The sequence below is a fragment of the Azolla caroliniana genome, unplaced genomic scaffold (genome assembly GCF_043228905.1).
Source record: "Azolla caroliniana isolate FFs.n. ecotype wild unplaced genomic scaffold, voAzoCaro1.0.p SCAF_18, whole genome shotgun sequence".
Classification (NCBI taxonomy): Eukaryota; Viridiplantae; Streptophyta; class Polypodiopsida; order Salviniales; family Salviniaceae; genus Azolla; species Azolla caroliniana.
This window is the reverse complement of record NW_028230453.1, coordinates 14974161-14990810: the sequence shown is the minus strand read 5'-3', so window position 1 is coordinate 14990810 and position 16650 is coordinate 14974161. Positions and strand designations below refer to the sequence as shown.

General features: G+C 35.5%; 1 protein-coding gene across 1 annotated transcript; it reads left to right on the top strand.

Annotated features, from left to right (window-relative positions):
• The first annotated feature begins 5936 nt into the window (after positions 1-5936).
• On the top strand, positions 5937-9577 carry LOC147852472 (uncharacterized). Its single transcript, XM_087334164.1, has 6 exons — positions 5937-6004; positions 7181-7240; positions 7350-7436; positions 8694-8878; positions 8988-9075; positions 9406-9577. The coding sequence occupies exons 1-6, from the start codon at positions 5971-5973 to the stop codon at positions 9414-9416; spliced, it is 465 nt and encodes a 154-aa protein (XP_087190290.1). The 5' UTR covers positions 5937-5970; the 3' UTR covers positions 9417-9577.
• The last annotated feature ends 7073 nt before the right edge of the window (positions 9578-16650 follow it).

Sequence of the window (16650 nt, the reverse complement as noted above, 5' to 3'; positions counted from 1 at the left end):
AATAAATCATCAACATAAATCCTATCAATTCTTGACAGATTTGCCCCATTTAATCTTCTATCATACCTAGAAAACATTAAAAAATTATGCAATTTTCCAAAGGATGGTAAATGCCAAACATCCAACAAGCTTCTACCTATAGTAAATTTTTCCCATGCAGATAATTCTAAACCATGCACTGTTGCTCCACCTTCACCACTCCTATCCTCAGGATCCTCAATCATATTAAAGTTTCTTGCTATACTCCAATGATCTACAGTTGGCAATGAACTATCCAATTCAATCCACATGTTTAATTGTTCTCTAGAAGAATTAGGAGCATACAAATTCAGAAAGCCAACCTTTTTATTATGAAATTTCATGATAGCATGTTGTGCTCTTCCTAACAACAAATTTCCTACATCCAACATCTTTACTTTCCATATATCACGGATAGCCATACATAATCCACCTTAAAGTTGTGTTGATCCATATGTTGAACCCACAACATTTCCCAATTTCCAGGTAGTAATGAACCATATACTTTAGTACGCCTTTCATTTAGATAATGTTCTTGTAACATCACTATGTCCACTTGCCCAATTATACATTTATGCAACTCTTGCCGAAATCTCCGTTTATATTGTTTACATAAGGATCCCCCAAGACCCTGAACATTCCAAGAAATAATCTTCATATTTACACAAATTTAGAAAGTAATATTTTTTCTTTCAAACATCAATTCCTGTCTTCTTGAGACATATCTTGAGACTTAATCATTCTTCTAAAAGAGATGTGATCTTTACTAAATGCATTCTAAGTCTGCTTATGTACTCTCTGAGTGGAAATCTTACTATCACTTCCTTGAAAATGTTCAACTAAGGATTTCGTGGAAGTTCTCCAATCATTAGCATCCTTCATGAAAGGATTATGATCCTTCGGCAAATGCTTGGACATGGATCTTGTCCACCTCCCTTCAAAAGAAGGCAAGGGTCCAATGTCAACTACCAGATTTTTAGTTTGTAGTTCCCCTACAATCTCTTGTCCATTAATTGTTTCCGATACATTAATCAGAATGATAACATTCTCAGCATATAAAACCATTTCACGACTACATCCTTCCTGATGTTCTTAAATATTATATACTTGAATGTCAAGTTTAGGATCATTTGGTCTTGATTGTATTCCATCCACAATCTCCTTGCCAGGACGCCTATTGCTAGGTGCTTCCATATTTCCCAAATCTTCAATCATTTGAGTTTGTCCATCTTCTACATTGGTTAACAAATTGTATATATTATCCTTAGGTTGCCATTTGGATTTATCATGACTTTTATTATTATTATGTGTCTTTTGGCAACTTGAACCCAAGATCCGCCAACACTTGTTTGCGGCTCATCATTTACAACATGTATCAGACCTTTCCTTGACAAGGAACATTCCTTAGCTAAATGTCCCATTCTTTTACATAAAAAATGTTGATTTTGTAACCCATCATATAAATGTTTTTGTCTCTTTCCACATCCCCCATTCTCCAAACAAGGTAATTTCACATATTCTAGCAACGGTTTTCCTCTAGTACATAATAATTTAACTATTGGTATGAATCCAAATATTTGCCCGTCTTTGTTATGTATATAGGCATCTAATACAACTCCAATTAAACCCCCTAATTGATGCAACAGATGATGACATTCCATAGGCAATCCCGAAAAACTTGTAGTTAGAACAAAAAAATCATGTTGGGTCTCTCCCATAGGATCAAAACCATGTTTCCATTCCTGAAATTTAACCCATGCTCCTCGTATATCAACAAATTTCATAGCAAGTAATACCTGGACAGATGCCTCATCTTGAAACTCGACATGATAATAGCCTCTTCCAAGAAATTGCACATCTTCAATACAACCAATTTCAGCTTGCAATCGAGCCTATAGCAAGTGCCTCAACTCTTGACGATTTGGCCGGAGACCTAAAACTTGTATAGTTAGAGAAATTTGTTGCAATCGGTGGATCTCTTGTCTCATTTGTACTTATTCTTGCTCTAATAGCTGAAGCTCGACCATCAGCCCCGCAACAAGTTGAAAATCGGGAAGCGATTCACGGGATCCTCCCACTGTCGTAGCTGCTTGGGCCTTTGTCGTTTTCTCAGCCATGCTTTATTCTCTCGTTTCCATCTCTCTTGTCCTGTGTCCAACCATCAAAGGATTTATCAACAATTTTTATTAACTACAAGAGTTAATCTCACTTTCATTGATCCTAAAGAGGTCTAAACTATTGTTGATCTTCCATCTAGAGAGGTGTCAGATGTGTTGTATATATGAATCTGCAAACATGGCATGGAGAGATTTGCAAAAGACAAATTACTTATTCAAGTGAAGTCATGATTTATATCCAAAAAAGTTCAGGATTTTGAGAAAGAAGGTGAAGTCGAATTATTAGGCTTATAGTAGGCAAGAGACATTGATCTGCACAATTGATGACTTAAAAACATTACGAAAAAAACAAAAGGCAGCCCATGAAGACTAGACTAAAAACCATATGCAATGACTCAAGAATTTGCATGTGACCAATTTTTGAATTTCATTGACCAAGAAAAAACTAATGCCTAGGACATGAATTTACAGAAATCATAATAGAGTGCATATGTTACAAGTATTACATTATGATCTTTAACTCAAAAATGGTCTTGCATCTCTGCCTCATATATAATAAAGCATTCACAATTGAGACCAATATGACTATTTTAAATCATGCAAGACACAAATAAACATCCACAGTTCTCAAATTATCTTTTTAAATATTGATCTATTATATAGCAACTTGAATTTGCAGACCTACATCGTATATACAACTCTCTCGAAACAAAAAAAAACATAACATAACATTGTCTGTTTTAGGAGTGATGATGGTGGGGGGGATCGAAGCAGCTCATGAGGGGATGAGGAATTTTTTACTTATTTTGTTGTTAATTCCACAGGACAGTGGTGGCATTCGGCGAGATGGTGGAGGTGGATTGAATGAAGCAATTTGGTTGTTTTTAGGAGTGATGATGGTGAGGGGGCCGAAGCACATCATGAAGGGAGAGTGAATAAGTTGTGGGGATCGAAGCAAATGGGGTGAGAGGTGGAGATTAGTATAGTACATTTCATTTTCATGGTCTGTTTTTTTTCTCCCCAACAGTTTTTACAAATGCTGGAATCAGTTCAGATCTGTTTGCAATTGTTTCTGTTGGGATGGTGAATCTTCTTACAGCTCCACACCTGACACATATGATTGGAAAGACAGAGGACATGGAATATCATGTGAAATATAAGTTTTCTATGGAGTTCTGTTCTAAGAGCCCGAAATTTTGTTTTCTGCAGCAGATCACTGGAATCAATGTTGTGTTTTATGGCTGTTTTTTCCCAACAGTTTTCACAAATGCTAGAATCAGTTCAGATATACTGGTGGAGATGAAACAATATTATGTACTATTTGTATACTGCCTTCGGGCTTTTTATTAATACCAATGGAGCATATGTTTTATGGTAAAAAAAAGAAAACATAACATAAACCCTAAAGCCTAAACCCAAAATGATGCGCTTTGATTCTAATCTTTAGAATTTCACAATTTTAAAACTAGCTCATGCATATGAGCATTTATAATAAAACCCATCATACTTCAAGCTTATTCCATATTATGGTTTTGTATCAGGGCACCTACGGTAACTATATTGTTGGAAAATGTTTGATTAAAAGAATATACAATTTCAAGTTTAATATGAATATATTCTTCAGTAATTTCAAACATGAGAGTGTTCATAGCTTTGAGATTATGGTCACAAAAATTAGGTGTGATGAAAATGTAATTGGTAATCTCATAGTTATTAACATCTACATATTACAACATGCCATAATATAATAAGCTATTTCACATGGTGAGTATTATGCAATACAGAATATGCCTATTGACAATGTGAGAGAATAGTGTGAAACAGACCACTTACATACAAGTTTACAATTGTGAATCCAACTGGATCCATGTCCATTGATGTTGTCTTTTTAAGATTATGTCAAGGAGTATGTATATGCAACATCGATATTGCTCAATTTGTTTCTTATGATTGAAACAAAACAAATATATATAAATATGTTTTTCATAAACTCAAAATAAACATATATATCGCAGACCATCACCTTAAGTCCTTTATTTTTTATCTTCCCAATAATATTTGTAAACTTCTCAACTTGAATCGAGTTTGCCTTCACTCACTATGTTGACTCTTCCAAAATCTCATGAGTTATATTGTCAATTGTCTGGCCTTTACACAACCAAAGATAGTCATGTACAAATGATAGTTCGTCTACATGAAACCTGCAAACGAAAAAAGGTCAAAAATAAGTTTGATGTTTTCATAGACACCTACATTTATTGTAAATAATCCTTTGAATTTGTAAAGTGATCCTAAGTAACGATGCTACATCTTGCTAAGTTTCAAAATGATTTTGTTTCTAGATAATTTTATGCTTCTCAAATGCAGAGACCATGAAGATAATTTAGTGTGTCCAACACTTTTCTTCATGTACATCCACATGTATTCAAATTTATTCTTTGTATTATTAGTACAATTATTCAATGGAAGAACGATTCGTCTTGCACAGTGTTAACATTATTTTGTTTGAAGTTCTGTTTTCTTTCTTATAATTTTTAGGACAATTCATTGTGCAATATTTTCTTCAAAGCACATCCGAGTGTACTTTAAAACAGAATCCTTGAGTTCTTTTAACGGTGATTTCTATGGAAGGAGGATACAGAATATACAGAGAGAGGAAGGGAAGGGATTGAAATGGATGATAGTCATTGGGGAACATTTACAGTGCATGATAAATTATTGTATTGGAAGTTTGTACAATGGTAGAATGTGCCTTGCTCATATGTTTGCACTAATGTTAGTACCAAAGTCACGTACACTAGGGACTTATGGTACATAAGTGCATCAACCAAAACTACAAGGGATGTTGGATGCTTACTACATCAAGCCGAGATTTTGTGCAAAGGATGATTCCAGAGCATGTTGTTGCACATACATATTAGTAGCTTCTAAACTGCGGCAATGAGGATATACCTCTCATGCAAGCAAGCAAAATCAAGTGTGTCGGCCAATCAAGAATGAACAAAAGGGTGATTCTAATCTGAGGCAGATATGATTCCATGGTAAACCCTGGTGGGAAGCCAATGAAAGCAATTGGCAGCACGAGGCAAGCAACATCCGTGCGGGCATGATGTCATGGGGTAGTCATGAGGAAGTAGGTGGCACTAGAATTTCATAATTGCTAAGCGATGATTTGGGTGAACACATGGGGAATTGATAACGGTTCGGTTCGGTTCAAACAGAATCGCAAAAACCACAACTTAACGGCTTGATGGTTTAGGTTGCTATTTGATTTATTTTTTAAAATATTTTTTTGAACAACCTTTTCATTTCTAAGTCTAATTCTCACATTTTAGAAAAACTCTTTAAAATTTTGAAAAAATTAAAATTTCGAAATAATGGAAAATTGTAAAAATTTTGAATTGATAATTTGAAATTTGAGCTAACATTGAAAACCGAAACCGAACCACGAAACCGCAATTTGTAAAGGTTGAAACGGTTTAGGATTTCTTGTAACACGGTTCGGTTAAACAGGTTTGGTTTAAATGGTTTCGTGGTTCGATTTTTTTGCCGGTTTGATTTTGACACACTCGAACCGAACCGTTGGCGATGGTTAGTGGTCGGTAATATATATATATATATATATAAATCCATCGTGTTTTCTGGATGGATGAATGGATGATGGTTTCTTTTCTTGCAGAAGAAGGAAGGAGGGAAGGGGCTAATTTTGTAAATTGAGAGGATATGGGAGCCCATTTTGTATGAATAAAAATCAATGAGAGAGAGAGAGAGAGTCCTGAGACATACTTACATACTCAGACGCAAATCTCCTCCGTCTCTGCGTCGTTCCGAAGCCATGCCTCGCCGCAACAGTGGTGGCTCCAGTGGAGGTAGGCCGGCCTCCTTGCCTTTGCCTTGTTTTAAATTTCTTTCTCCTTTCTCAGCATTGTGTTTGAACTCTGTTGCCCTCGGTTTCGTTCCTAATCAGTTTGCACCGATTGTATTTAGTGTTTTTTTTTTTTTTTTTTTCGGTTTATTTCTTCGATTGCGCGATCTGTCAGTCAGTTTGCAAACCCTTTTTTAGGTTTTTTTTTTTTTTTTTTTTTTTTTTTTTTTTTCTTTCTGCTCAATGCAATAATTTCTTTTGTCTACATATTTAGCGCTTATTTTTATTTTTACTTTTACTAGTTTCACTGGCTTTTTTGTTCTTTTTGTTTACTTCAAGGCTGTCCTTTATTATTATTAGTTTTTTTTTTTTTTTTTTAAACATCAAAGCAGTGGTTTATTTATTTGCAGTCAATGTAATATTTCCATTCCCTTTGTTTGCATATCTGCTCAATGATTTCAAAAATTTATTCTATTATGACATGCCTCATACAATCAAGATGTTTTCCCGATCATTAAAATTTACGTGATATTACTACTAATCATTCTAAAAAATTCAGGCCCCACAAAGTCTTTTGAAACTATTGTTAAAAACTAATACCTTTTGTGAATTCTATAAGTTTGTCACAAGATCTGTTCCTCGGTTTCTCTGGTTTTAGTCTGTGTTTGATTTTCAGAAATTAAAAAGCAGAAATACAAGTCATTTTATAAATATGTATATGAATGTATGAATAATTTAGGGAGTTTCTTGAAGAAAGTCAGATATTCAGTTTACAAGAACAGAAAACAAATGCTCGGTTTGTCATAATTATCTAAAATTGTTGGGACTCTTTCTGAAGTGTTTACGGGAAAAAATAAGAGATAAAACCAAGGTGGAATGTGCTTGTGAGGTGGATTATCACTATTATTTACATACAAAAGTCTGATAAATGATAGCGTATGGGCACATAAATCACTTAGTGTGCTCTTAAGATGCATTTATGGAAAATCAGGTTTTGCATGTGAATCAAGGTGTTTAGGACATATCGTTGATAATTACAGTATAAATACTTCATCCAAATTACTTAACATTCTTATTGATCTTTTGCATATATACTTGTTATTGCTGCAGAATAATATTTCAAGAACATTATTTGTACATATTTTTGAATGTATACATACATTGTTTATGGATTTTCCAGGGCGGTCATCCTTTCGTCCAGCACCTCGTCCTGTGCAGTCTTCACCACCACCAAAGCCTGGTTTGTTCATTCTCTCTCATCAATGCCATCTATATTTTGGATAAACATTTTGGTGGAGATCAAATCAACTTTTTTTTAATGTTGTTTTTTTTTTTTTTTTGTTCTCCAGTGCAACAACAGGCTCCCTCACCGGTTCCAGTCAATGGAAATGCAGGTGGATCTATGTTAGGTGGGCTTGGTGCCACCATCGCTCAAGGTAAGTTCACCTTCTCTCGGTAGCTTTGTTGCTGCTTCAGACAATGTAATATATTGGATATTTGCCATAGTACCCCTTAGTCTTCAAGGATTACAAGAATACCCTCTGTTTAGTGCTGAAAGTCTGGAGACGGTATGCTGGGGTATGTAATTGAGCAGCATTTATGGTGTTTTGGAAACTGAGGAATGTTCTGGTAATTTTTGAGAAGCCAAGGGGTATCTAGATGATTGATCAGAAAATTAGTTGCAATTTTTGTGTATTTCCCAATAGATGATCGGATTGTCCTAAACAATGTCACTCACTCAATAGAAGTGAACAGAAATCAAGATCCAAATATGGAGAGTAGATAGGAAGTATTGGGTGATATATATTATATTTTGATTTGAAAGCACTCCCCTCTGTTGAGGAGTTCAATTCTTCATATAACCCCCACACTCTCATTCTCAATATTAGGTTTTTATTCTTTTCTTTGCCATCTTGAAATTCCTCACTCTCTATTTTCTCTTTTTTCCCTTTATATTGTTGAAGGGTCTCTTTTCTTAGCATTATCTTCGTTTTCTGCTAAATCAGTGGTGTTTCAAATTTGGAGCCCATCTATCCATTCTGCTTGTCTAATTTTAGCTCAGATCCTTTGTTAATCTGAAAATGGTCTCAGGATGCATGCCACACGGCAAGACTAAGCAGTGCACATTAAACTCCCAATACACCCATTAGGATTTGTGAAGTTCGGAAACATAGGCACCTTCTGAGACCCCTAATTCATGGCACAAGCAAAATTCACCAGGATTGTTAAAAGTCTGGTATAAAAGTTCTTCTATATCCCCGAAACAACTTCATAATGTCACTTTACGGTGTAAATAGAACAAAAATCCTGTTTCATTATCTCCTTCTAGAAAAGTCCACACAAAGACAAGGAATGAAACCTTATCCAAAAAGGCAAAATTAAATGTAATTCAATCGTCTGTGATTCTCTTATATCCGTGGCTTCAAATTCATTCATCCACCTACCTATCTACTAGTCATGTGTACAACAGGCATCCAAAGATGACTCAGAAGAAAAAAAACATTAAGCCAAAACTTATCCAACTGGGGAAAACATCATTTAAAACATATTGGAACATCTCTTATATATGTACCACAAAATAATGCACAAAAATATGGATATATGTAATACACTTCTGTTTGTATCTTTTTTGCCTGATGTTAAAAGAAAAAGTGATTTGTCCTAAAAACAAATTATTTTCTTACTTCATTAAGGAATGGCATTTGGGACTGGAAGTGCAATGGCACACAGAGCTGTGGAAGGGTTGCTGGGTCCTCGAACTGTCACTCATGAGCATGTGACTTCAGATGGTCAAGCAATGGCACCCATTGACTCCCCTCATTTGACCACTGTTAGTGGAACAAATGCTTGTGTCAACCAAGCCAAGTCTTTCGAAGATGTAATTTTCTATGTTTTTCCATTTTGTTTGTCATATTTTGTTGTATATGATGCATTTTCTATCTTTTGGTTATTTTAAATGAATATTGACATTCCTTGCCATTTGCCAGTGTCTCAATGCTTATGGGAGTGACATTGGGAAATGCCAGTTTTATCTTGACATGCTTAATGAATGCCATCGAGGACCATCATCGTCTGGTAAGGGCTTAGCTGATAGCGTTATGCTTACTTTCATTGTTGTATTTTTGGGTGTAACTTTTTTATTGCAAACTGATCTTCTTTCCACTAAATATTCAGTTACGTCTTGTTTTTCTCAGTGATTTACATTAAGTTGTTTTTAAAATTGATTTTACATGCCATTGTGCCATTGTTTTAATGTTTCAATTCATAACAATGCCTATTTTCTTTCAACTGCATTTGTGATTTTTGTTAATGCTCCATGTAATAACGTCTTTCTAATCATTTGAACGAGTCCTTTTTTTAAATAATATCCTAGTGACATTATTCTTTTGCTCTTTTTCTTTGCAGTAACTATGTGAGGTTGAAATATGATGAAATAAGCTTGGGTGGATTGAACAGTATGTGTGAAGGCAAAGGGTTATATTTATGAAGATTGTTGGAAATGTAATAATAATAATAATAATAATAAGCGTTGGTTGAATTGAAACAATGCTGAAGCAGGTTGAAAACCAATGAAATAAGCTTGGCTGGATGAACAGAAGGTGTGAAGGCAAAGTGCAATATGAAATCATGAGCTTCAAATGCCTTTCTTGAGTTCTAGAATTCCTTTTCTTAAATGCCCATGTTTTCCAATATATATATATTATTGAGTTCAAAAACATGATTTAAAAAAATACAACTTGCATGCTACGTGAAACTCGGTAGTAAAATGACTCAACTAACATGCGTGTATGCATGCAGGCTTGGCCACGAAGCTCTTTTGAGGGTGACCATTCAATCGTTCTGGTAGTGAAGTCAAAGTTGTCACAGACTAAATGGAGAATACTAACTATAATTTCCTCTAAAATTCATCACTCAATAAAGTCGCTAAGGAAATTACCTAATTGATTTTTCAGGTATTAACTCTTTTGAGAGGGATTATTCAATCTTTCTTCATAGTGAATTCAGAGTGCTGTAGTGTAGTGCACATAACGTATCTAAATTTATTCACTTGGGAAAGCATGAAAGAAAGGATTTACATGTGGTATTTGTAGTAGGTATCATTTGGCAATTTTTTTGAAGTCCCAAAAATCAAGAGGTTGAGCTTGCACATCTAAAGAAGCATTGTCTCTTGCAAACAACAAGAAAACTCAAAGAGAATACAACGTATCTATATTTGATGATTTATAATGACGGCCAGCAACTTGATGTGTAAAGCATTCATTGGTGGTGTTGGTGGGCAGAATAACATCATCTTAAAATGCAATTTAAGTAAAGACAAAACTCGAGCAAATAGCAAAAGAAAACGCAAAATGTATGCATCAAAACTACCTACACAAGGAACATACTTGTGCTAAATCTCATATGCCCAAACAATGAAAAGTAATTCAAGAAAATATATATGTACTTAGAGTTCAAAATCAAGCTTTTTGTGCACACAAAATTGTTGATAAGGTGGCAAATTGAACAAAGGTAGGGTGACAACATGTGCACCATAAAGCAACTTCTTTTCCTACCTAAGCATGATTTCAAGTCACCACAAATGGCACTTACACTAATTTATCCTTCATTAAAATGCATGATTGATATTTGAGAGTGCCTAAATTTCTAATTCTCAAATGCCCTTCCTTATATGTATTTATATCTAAGAGTGATTATATTCTTGGATTTATATCTCTTACTTACCCAGATGTACATGTCCCATATTGGACAACTAATATTAAGGTAATGTTTGACCACCTTGGGCTCTTATTTGATGGTCTTGATGGAGTACCATAACATTATGTAGGTTGAAAGGAAATTTGATTTAATAGTTTATCATATTGAACTTTGCAACATCTTGTAGTAAGGCTAGTTGACATTGAATGATATGCAAAGATGTTGACACTCGTTATTGCTAAGCTAAATGGAAGTAATGGTGTAGAGGACAAACAATGATAGTAGTTTCCCATTTAGAAGAAGAAGAAGGTTTTGTAGTTTAAGATATATATAATATATTGTGTGAAGTGAAGGACGTCCCACCTTTCTCATGTTTAGATATAATGGTATTGCAAAGCCTCATTCATGGAGGAATCTATTAATGCATCATAAAGCAAAGTGTAATGCATCCCATCGTCCACAACATTTCATGATTTCCTATACCCATAAATAGTTTTTGTGTGTCTTTTGAATGTTTTTTACTTGCTTACCATGCAATTCCAAGGAGCCGATGTGAGGGGCATTTTAAACCTTAACTACAACCTTGACAACACTTTCCATGTCCATGACCTCAACGACAAGTGATCCAATCTAAAAAGTAGGAAAACATAAGGCATTTGTAGCTTGACTCAAAGAAACATCATAATAAGGCGACACTTATGGACATTATCAAACTCTTTTGAAGAGAACTTAAGAATACTAGAGCTCCATACTTCACAGCCTCGTAGAGAAACATCAATATCATTGAAGTGTGGAAGAGGCATATCTTGAGAGCCCAACGTTCGATTTCTCTTCTGTTGTGCATGTTCTCAAACACATATTAAAAGACAATACTTCACCCTCTCACCCCCAACACACACCACAAATGTTGTAGCTCAATTGGTAAAGGTTGTATTGCGGAGAGTAGTAGGCCACATGCATGATCAAACCTCTACATTCTTCCATACTAGTTGGAGCTCCTTCACTAAGCTTGCCTAGTAGAGATCAAAATGTCATACATTGAGCTCCTATGTCCTGCAACGACACCCAACCAAGTAGTGCATCTAAGAAGAGCAAGTGACATTCATCCTCCACCATGCCTTCATTGCATACTTTACATGTCTTCAAATTCGTTACATTTTGATACCATGATGCAACTTCAATACCTAATTTGTGAGATCGAGTGCGAAGTTGTGTAAGGGCTCTACAAGCATTACTACTCATATTGGTAATGAGATAAGGTTGGATACGATCAATAGGCATTCTTTTATGTTGAGACCAACATTCAGGGTTGACATTTGCAATGTAGTATTCTAGCTTTATCCTCTTAGCATCTTCGTACTCCATCCTTAATGATTCCATCAACCTTTCCTCAATCATTACATAATGCATAACATTGCTTGAAAGTTCTAAAAGATCATCCACATCCCATCTTCTAAACTATTTCCTTATGTCAACAATCCAACCAGATGAGAGAATCTTACTCTTATGATTCTTTTGTAGCTTACATCCAACATTCCAAGCAAGATGTGGTAATCGATGATTCGGCATATTCTTGACTTTTGTAATTTATTTATATACTCTTTGGAGTGCCAATATTTCTATGGGTCGAACACCTGTTTCCAAGAGCATAACCTAGTAAGAGGTAGTGCATTTAAGTCCTAATTGCCTCCTTAAAAACATCTTTTGAATTTTCTCAATCTCATCCCATGCATTAAGAGAGATGGTGCCACCCCATACTTCTCCCATACTTATACTCCATAAAGCAATACTTGAGTTACCATGGCATTGAACAACATTAGTTTTACTTCTCATCCACACTTAGTATCACTTTGGTTGCATTGGTTCTCCAAAAGGTAATACGATTTCCAACCGGCTTGGAACCTAGAATCAAAGTATGCACTCCATTTATTTGTGGTGGGTACATCAATACCAAGATATTTAAAGCTTCGAACAAATTGTATATGTTCACCTCTATATGTGAGCATAGGGTAATGACGAGGTTGGATGGTTTGCACTACCATCAATTTTTGCTCTCTCCACATTCATTGCTAGGCCACTACTATGGCAAAATTCTTCTAATACCCCAAGTAAATGTTGCATACTATCAACACCATATGAGAAGAGTACCACATCATATGCATATAGAAGCAATAAGATAACATGTTGCATCAATTTGGGGGCCGCATTCAATCCTTCTTCTCTTGCAACCTTATTCACCACTTCTTCTAATTTATCAATACATAAGCCAAAAAGTGTGGGCGATAGTGGACATCCTTGCTTGACCCCCATGTCACTTAAAAAGTGCATTGAGAATCCACTATCCATTTTTAATTAGCATTTAACTTGTTCATATAGGCATGCTACAACAACTCGGTACTCTAATGGCATGTCAATCTCTACCATTCTATTCCAAAGCTCACTTCGTGGCATGGTATCAAAAGCTTTCTTGAAATCAACAAAACAACAATAAAGCGTTTTTCCTTGTAGTCGACTCTCTTCCATGATTACTCTCAATTTGACCAAATGATCCACAGTGGAGTGTTTTCGTCTAAATCCTACTTGCCCAAGTGCTCTTTTGCTTGTACTTTCAGCCCATGTGCTTATCTTTTGCTCCATAATAGTGCTATATAATTTAGTAATAGTTGAGCTCACCATTATTGTACGATAATTTTATACTTGATTCTTATCTACAGCTTTAAATATTGGTTTAATCTAATTCATAAGCCAATCATTTGGAAATCCTTGTTTTATAGCTTGCTCTATAATTGTCATTATCCAATGAGGAGTATGTGGCATTGTCCATTTTAAAAGCTCACTTGAGACGGCTAATCGGCGAGATGGTTGATGTGGACTGAATGAAGAAATTTTTTCTGTGATAAGGATGAGTGAAGATGGTGGGGGGGTTGAAGCCGACTATCATGAGTGGGTGGGGTGAGGAAACTTTTAGTCTAATTTTTTGTTGTTAATACAGGATTTTCATGGACATTGGCAAGATGCCAAGATGGTATACAAAGAGTCTGACAGATCATCCCTAGATGAACGTATGTTGGTGCTATTGGAACATGCCATGGCCGTAAATGGAACTGTTGATTTACATGTTAAGGCATCAAATGGAATTCTATCATGAACTGTAGTGGAAGCAATTGGTCATATTGGTCTACGGGGCTGTTTACCTCTATTTTCTGATGGTGATGAACAATATATAGGTGTAGAAACAATATTCTCTGGGCATATCTGCCATGGTGGCCCTAAAAAGATACTTTTGGAAGCGGCGTTGAATGCAATATTTACATTGAGTAGCAATACGGAGGAGGAGGTGTTGTTTTATGTAGTTGAAGCTATTTGTTTTAGATGGGGTTCAATAGTTCAATAGTTTTCTACTTAATTATGTTGAATTTTTCTTTGTAATACTGGACTTTTTTGTATATTGTCTTTGGCCACTTTATGTTAATACCAATGGAGGATATTTTTTATGGAAAAAAAAGCTCACTTGAGACGATGGTTGCATCTGTTGTTTTCCCACTCACCATCTTCTTTATTCCCTTATTGACATCATCAATATTGATACATGTAGTGCATGGTGTTTCAATTTGCTCAACCATAGGAGTCACACCTTCATGCATATATAGCCTTTGTACATAGTCTAACATCTCTTCATTTGTAAGGTGACCTTTCACATGTTCTTTCTTACCCTTTGAGTTGTCCCCATGCTAATTTTGGTTTGAGCTAAATAAATTTTTCTTTTTCATCTCTTGCATTTGGAAATATCTTCTTTTATTTCTCCTCACTACTTTCTTATGTAGGTGTCATGCAACAATCTTTTCATTTTCCCCTTCTATGGACTTAAACCATTTGAGATACATCGTACATTCATTGTCGAACCAAGAATTACATGGAAAACTACACATCTTATGCCCACCCACACGCCTCTTAAAGTATTGATATCTAACCTTAAGGATGATATCCTTCAAATGTTGCCAATTTTCTTTAACATCGTTGCTTAGATAAAAATTTAACAAATGGTTCTCCACTTTATTTGCATACATCTTAGCTTTTTCGTAGCAATGTTGGATGATACATCTCTTTCCGTATTTCACTCCATGACATCTATTGGTGAAATGTGGAATTGCAAGCTCTAAGTACAATGGGTTGTGGTCTGAGTCCGGAGATACAAAACCAACTTTAAACACATTCACCAATGATAGATCACATGCCAACATTAATGCGTAATCAACCACACTTCCTCCACCCAAGGATGGTAAACATGTGAGCACATTTGTCAATGGGAACGCCGTTATACCATTTAGGATATAATCAAGTTTGTGCAATTTAGCATATGTATCAAAAGTTTTCCATAATCTGACATGATACAATCCTTTGAGTCACGCAATAGACAATGTTCTACTACATTTTCTTCAAATGTCTCGACATTTTGGAAATTTCCAACTTTTGCATTGAAGTCTCCCATAATTAAAACTTTACCAAGCTTCTCAAATGAAAGTATATCATGACATAATTCTGTAAAAGGATCGTCACAATCTAACCCAAACCTACTATAGTAGTTTGAGTCTTTGTGAGGAATGTAACATGCAACTATATAGAGCTTCTCTTTCCCTAAATTAACCGCTATCCATATGTATCTCTTATAATCATCATATTTGCATACTTTGATGGAATTATCTAAGCTCTCATGGTAGATATATGCGATCCCGTCACACCCAATATTCCCTTTGGAGGGATGCCATATCGATTTTATGAGGTAGCCATCAATCTTAGGTATAGGTTTTGCCTCATGCTCCCATGTTTTAGCCAAAAATATAATGGGGTCATAAAGAGATAAATAGATAGATAGATTATATTATTGTCTTTGGAGGTCAAATATGACGTATGAGACCAAAAATATTACATTTCACATGATACGTGTGAAAGTGAGTAGTGACTCTCGATGTTCAAGAACTTTACCAATGAATGTTGCAATCGAGAGTGCACATTGTGGTTGTGAGAGGAATTCATGCAAGGATTGGGCTTGGCCGAAGAGATGTGGAAAGCATGGTCGAATATGATCAAAGGCAGAGCATTGTATCAAAGTGTGATACTCAGACTCGCGAACTTGTTTAGGGCAAAGTGTGCATAACCGACCACTCTCATCACTTGTGCCCCAACGCTCTGTCTCACATCACAGTGCATGTGAACTAAGTTGCATGGAAGCAATGGTTCGAATGGCAGATAACGATATGGGCTCTAACATGTATCGATGTATACGATTTCCCCATTCTGCAAAGAATATGGTTTTGTAGTTAGGTGCAACATGTGTAGTATAATGTGTGAAGCGTGAGCCTCCACATTTATCCCATGTCATGATACATTGGTGTTGCAAAAAGGCCTCAATTACAGAGGAATCTAATGATGCATCATGAAGCAAGTGTCTCACATCCCATATACCAAACCATTTTTCTATATCTTGCATCCAGAACACAAAATTTTGCTTTTATGCGTCTTTTGGATATTTTTGCTTGCTTCCCATGCAATTCTAGGAAGTCGATGTGAGGGACTTTTTTGAACCTTAAGCATGTATTCAACAACCCTTTCCATGGCCATGATCTCAATGGGAAGCGATCCCGTCTCAAGGAGGAGGTGTCATGAACACATGACCATTATGGCGTCACCCGGACTTGAACCTCGAACCTTGTAATCCATACTTGAAAACCTCAACCATTAAGATAGCTTGTTGTTATATGAAACAATAAAAGCTACTTCTTGTATTACATTGATTATTGTAAAAACTCTAGATTATTCTAGAATGTCCTAGAGCATTCTAGGTCTAGAACATTCTAGAAATCTCTAAGCTATTCTATAGGAACCTATAAATAAGGGCATACATGTATTCTCAAATCAATTCAAATCAACACCAGTCTTTAGCTCTCATTACATATC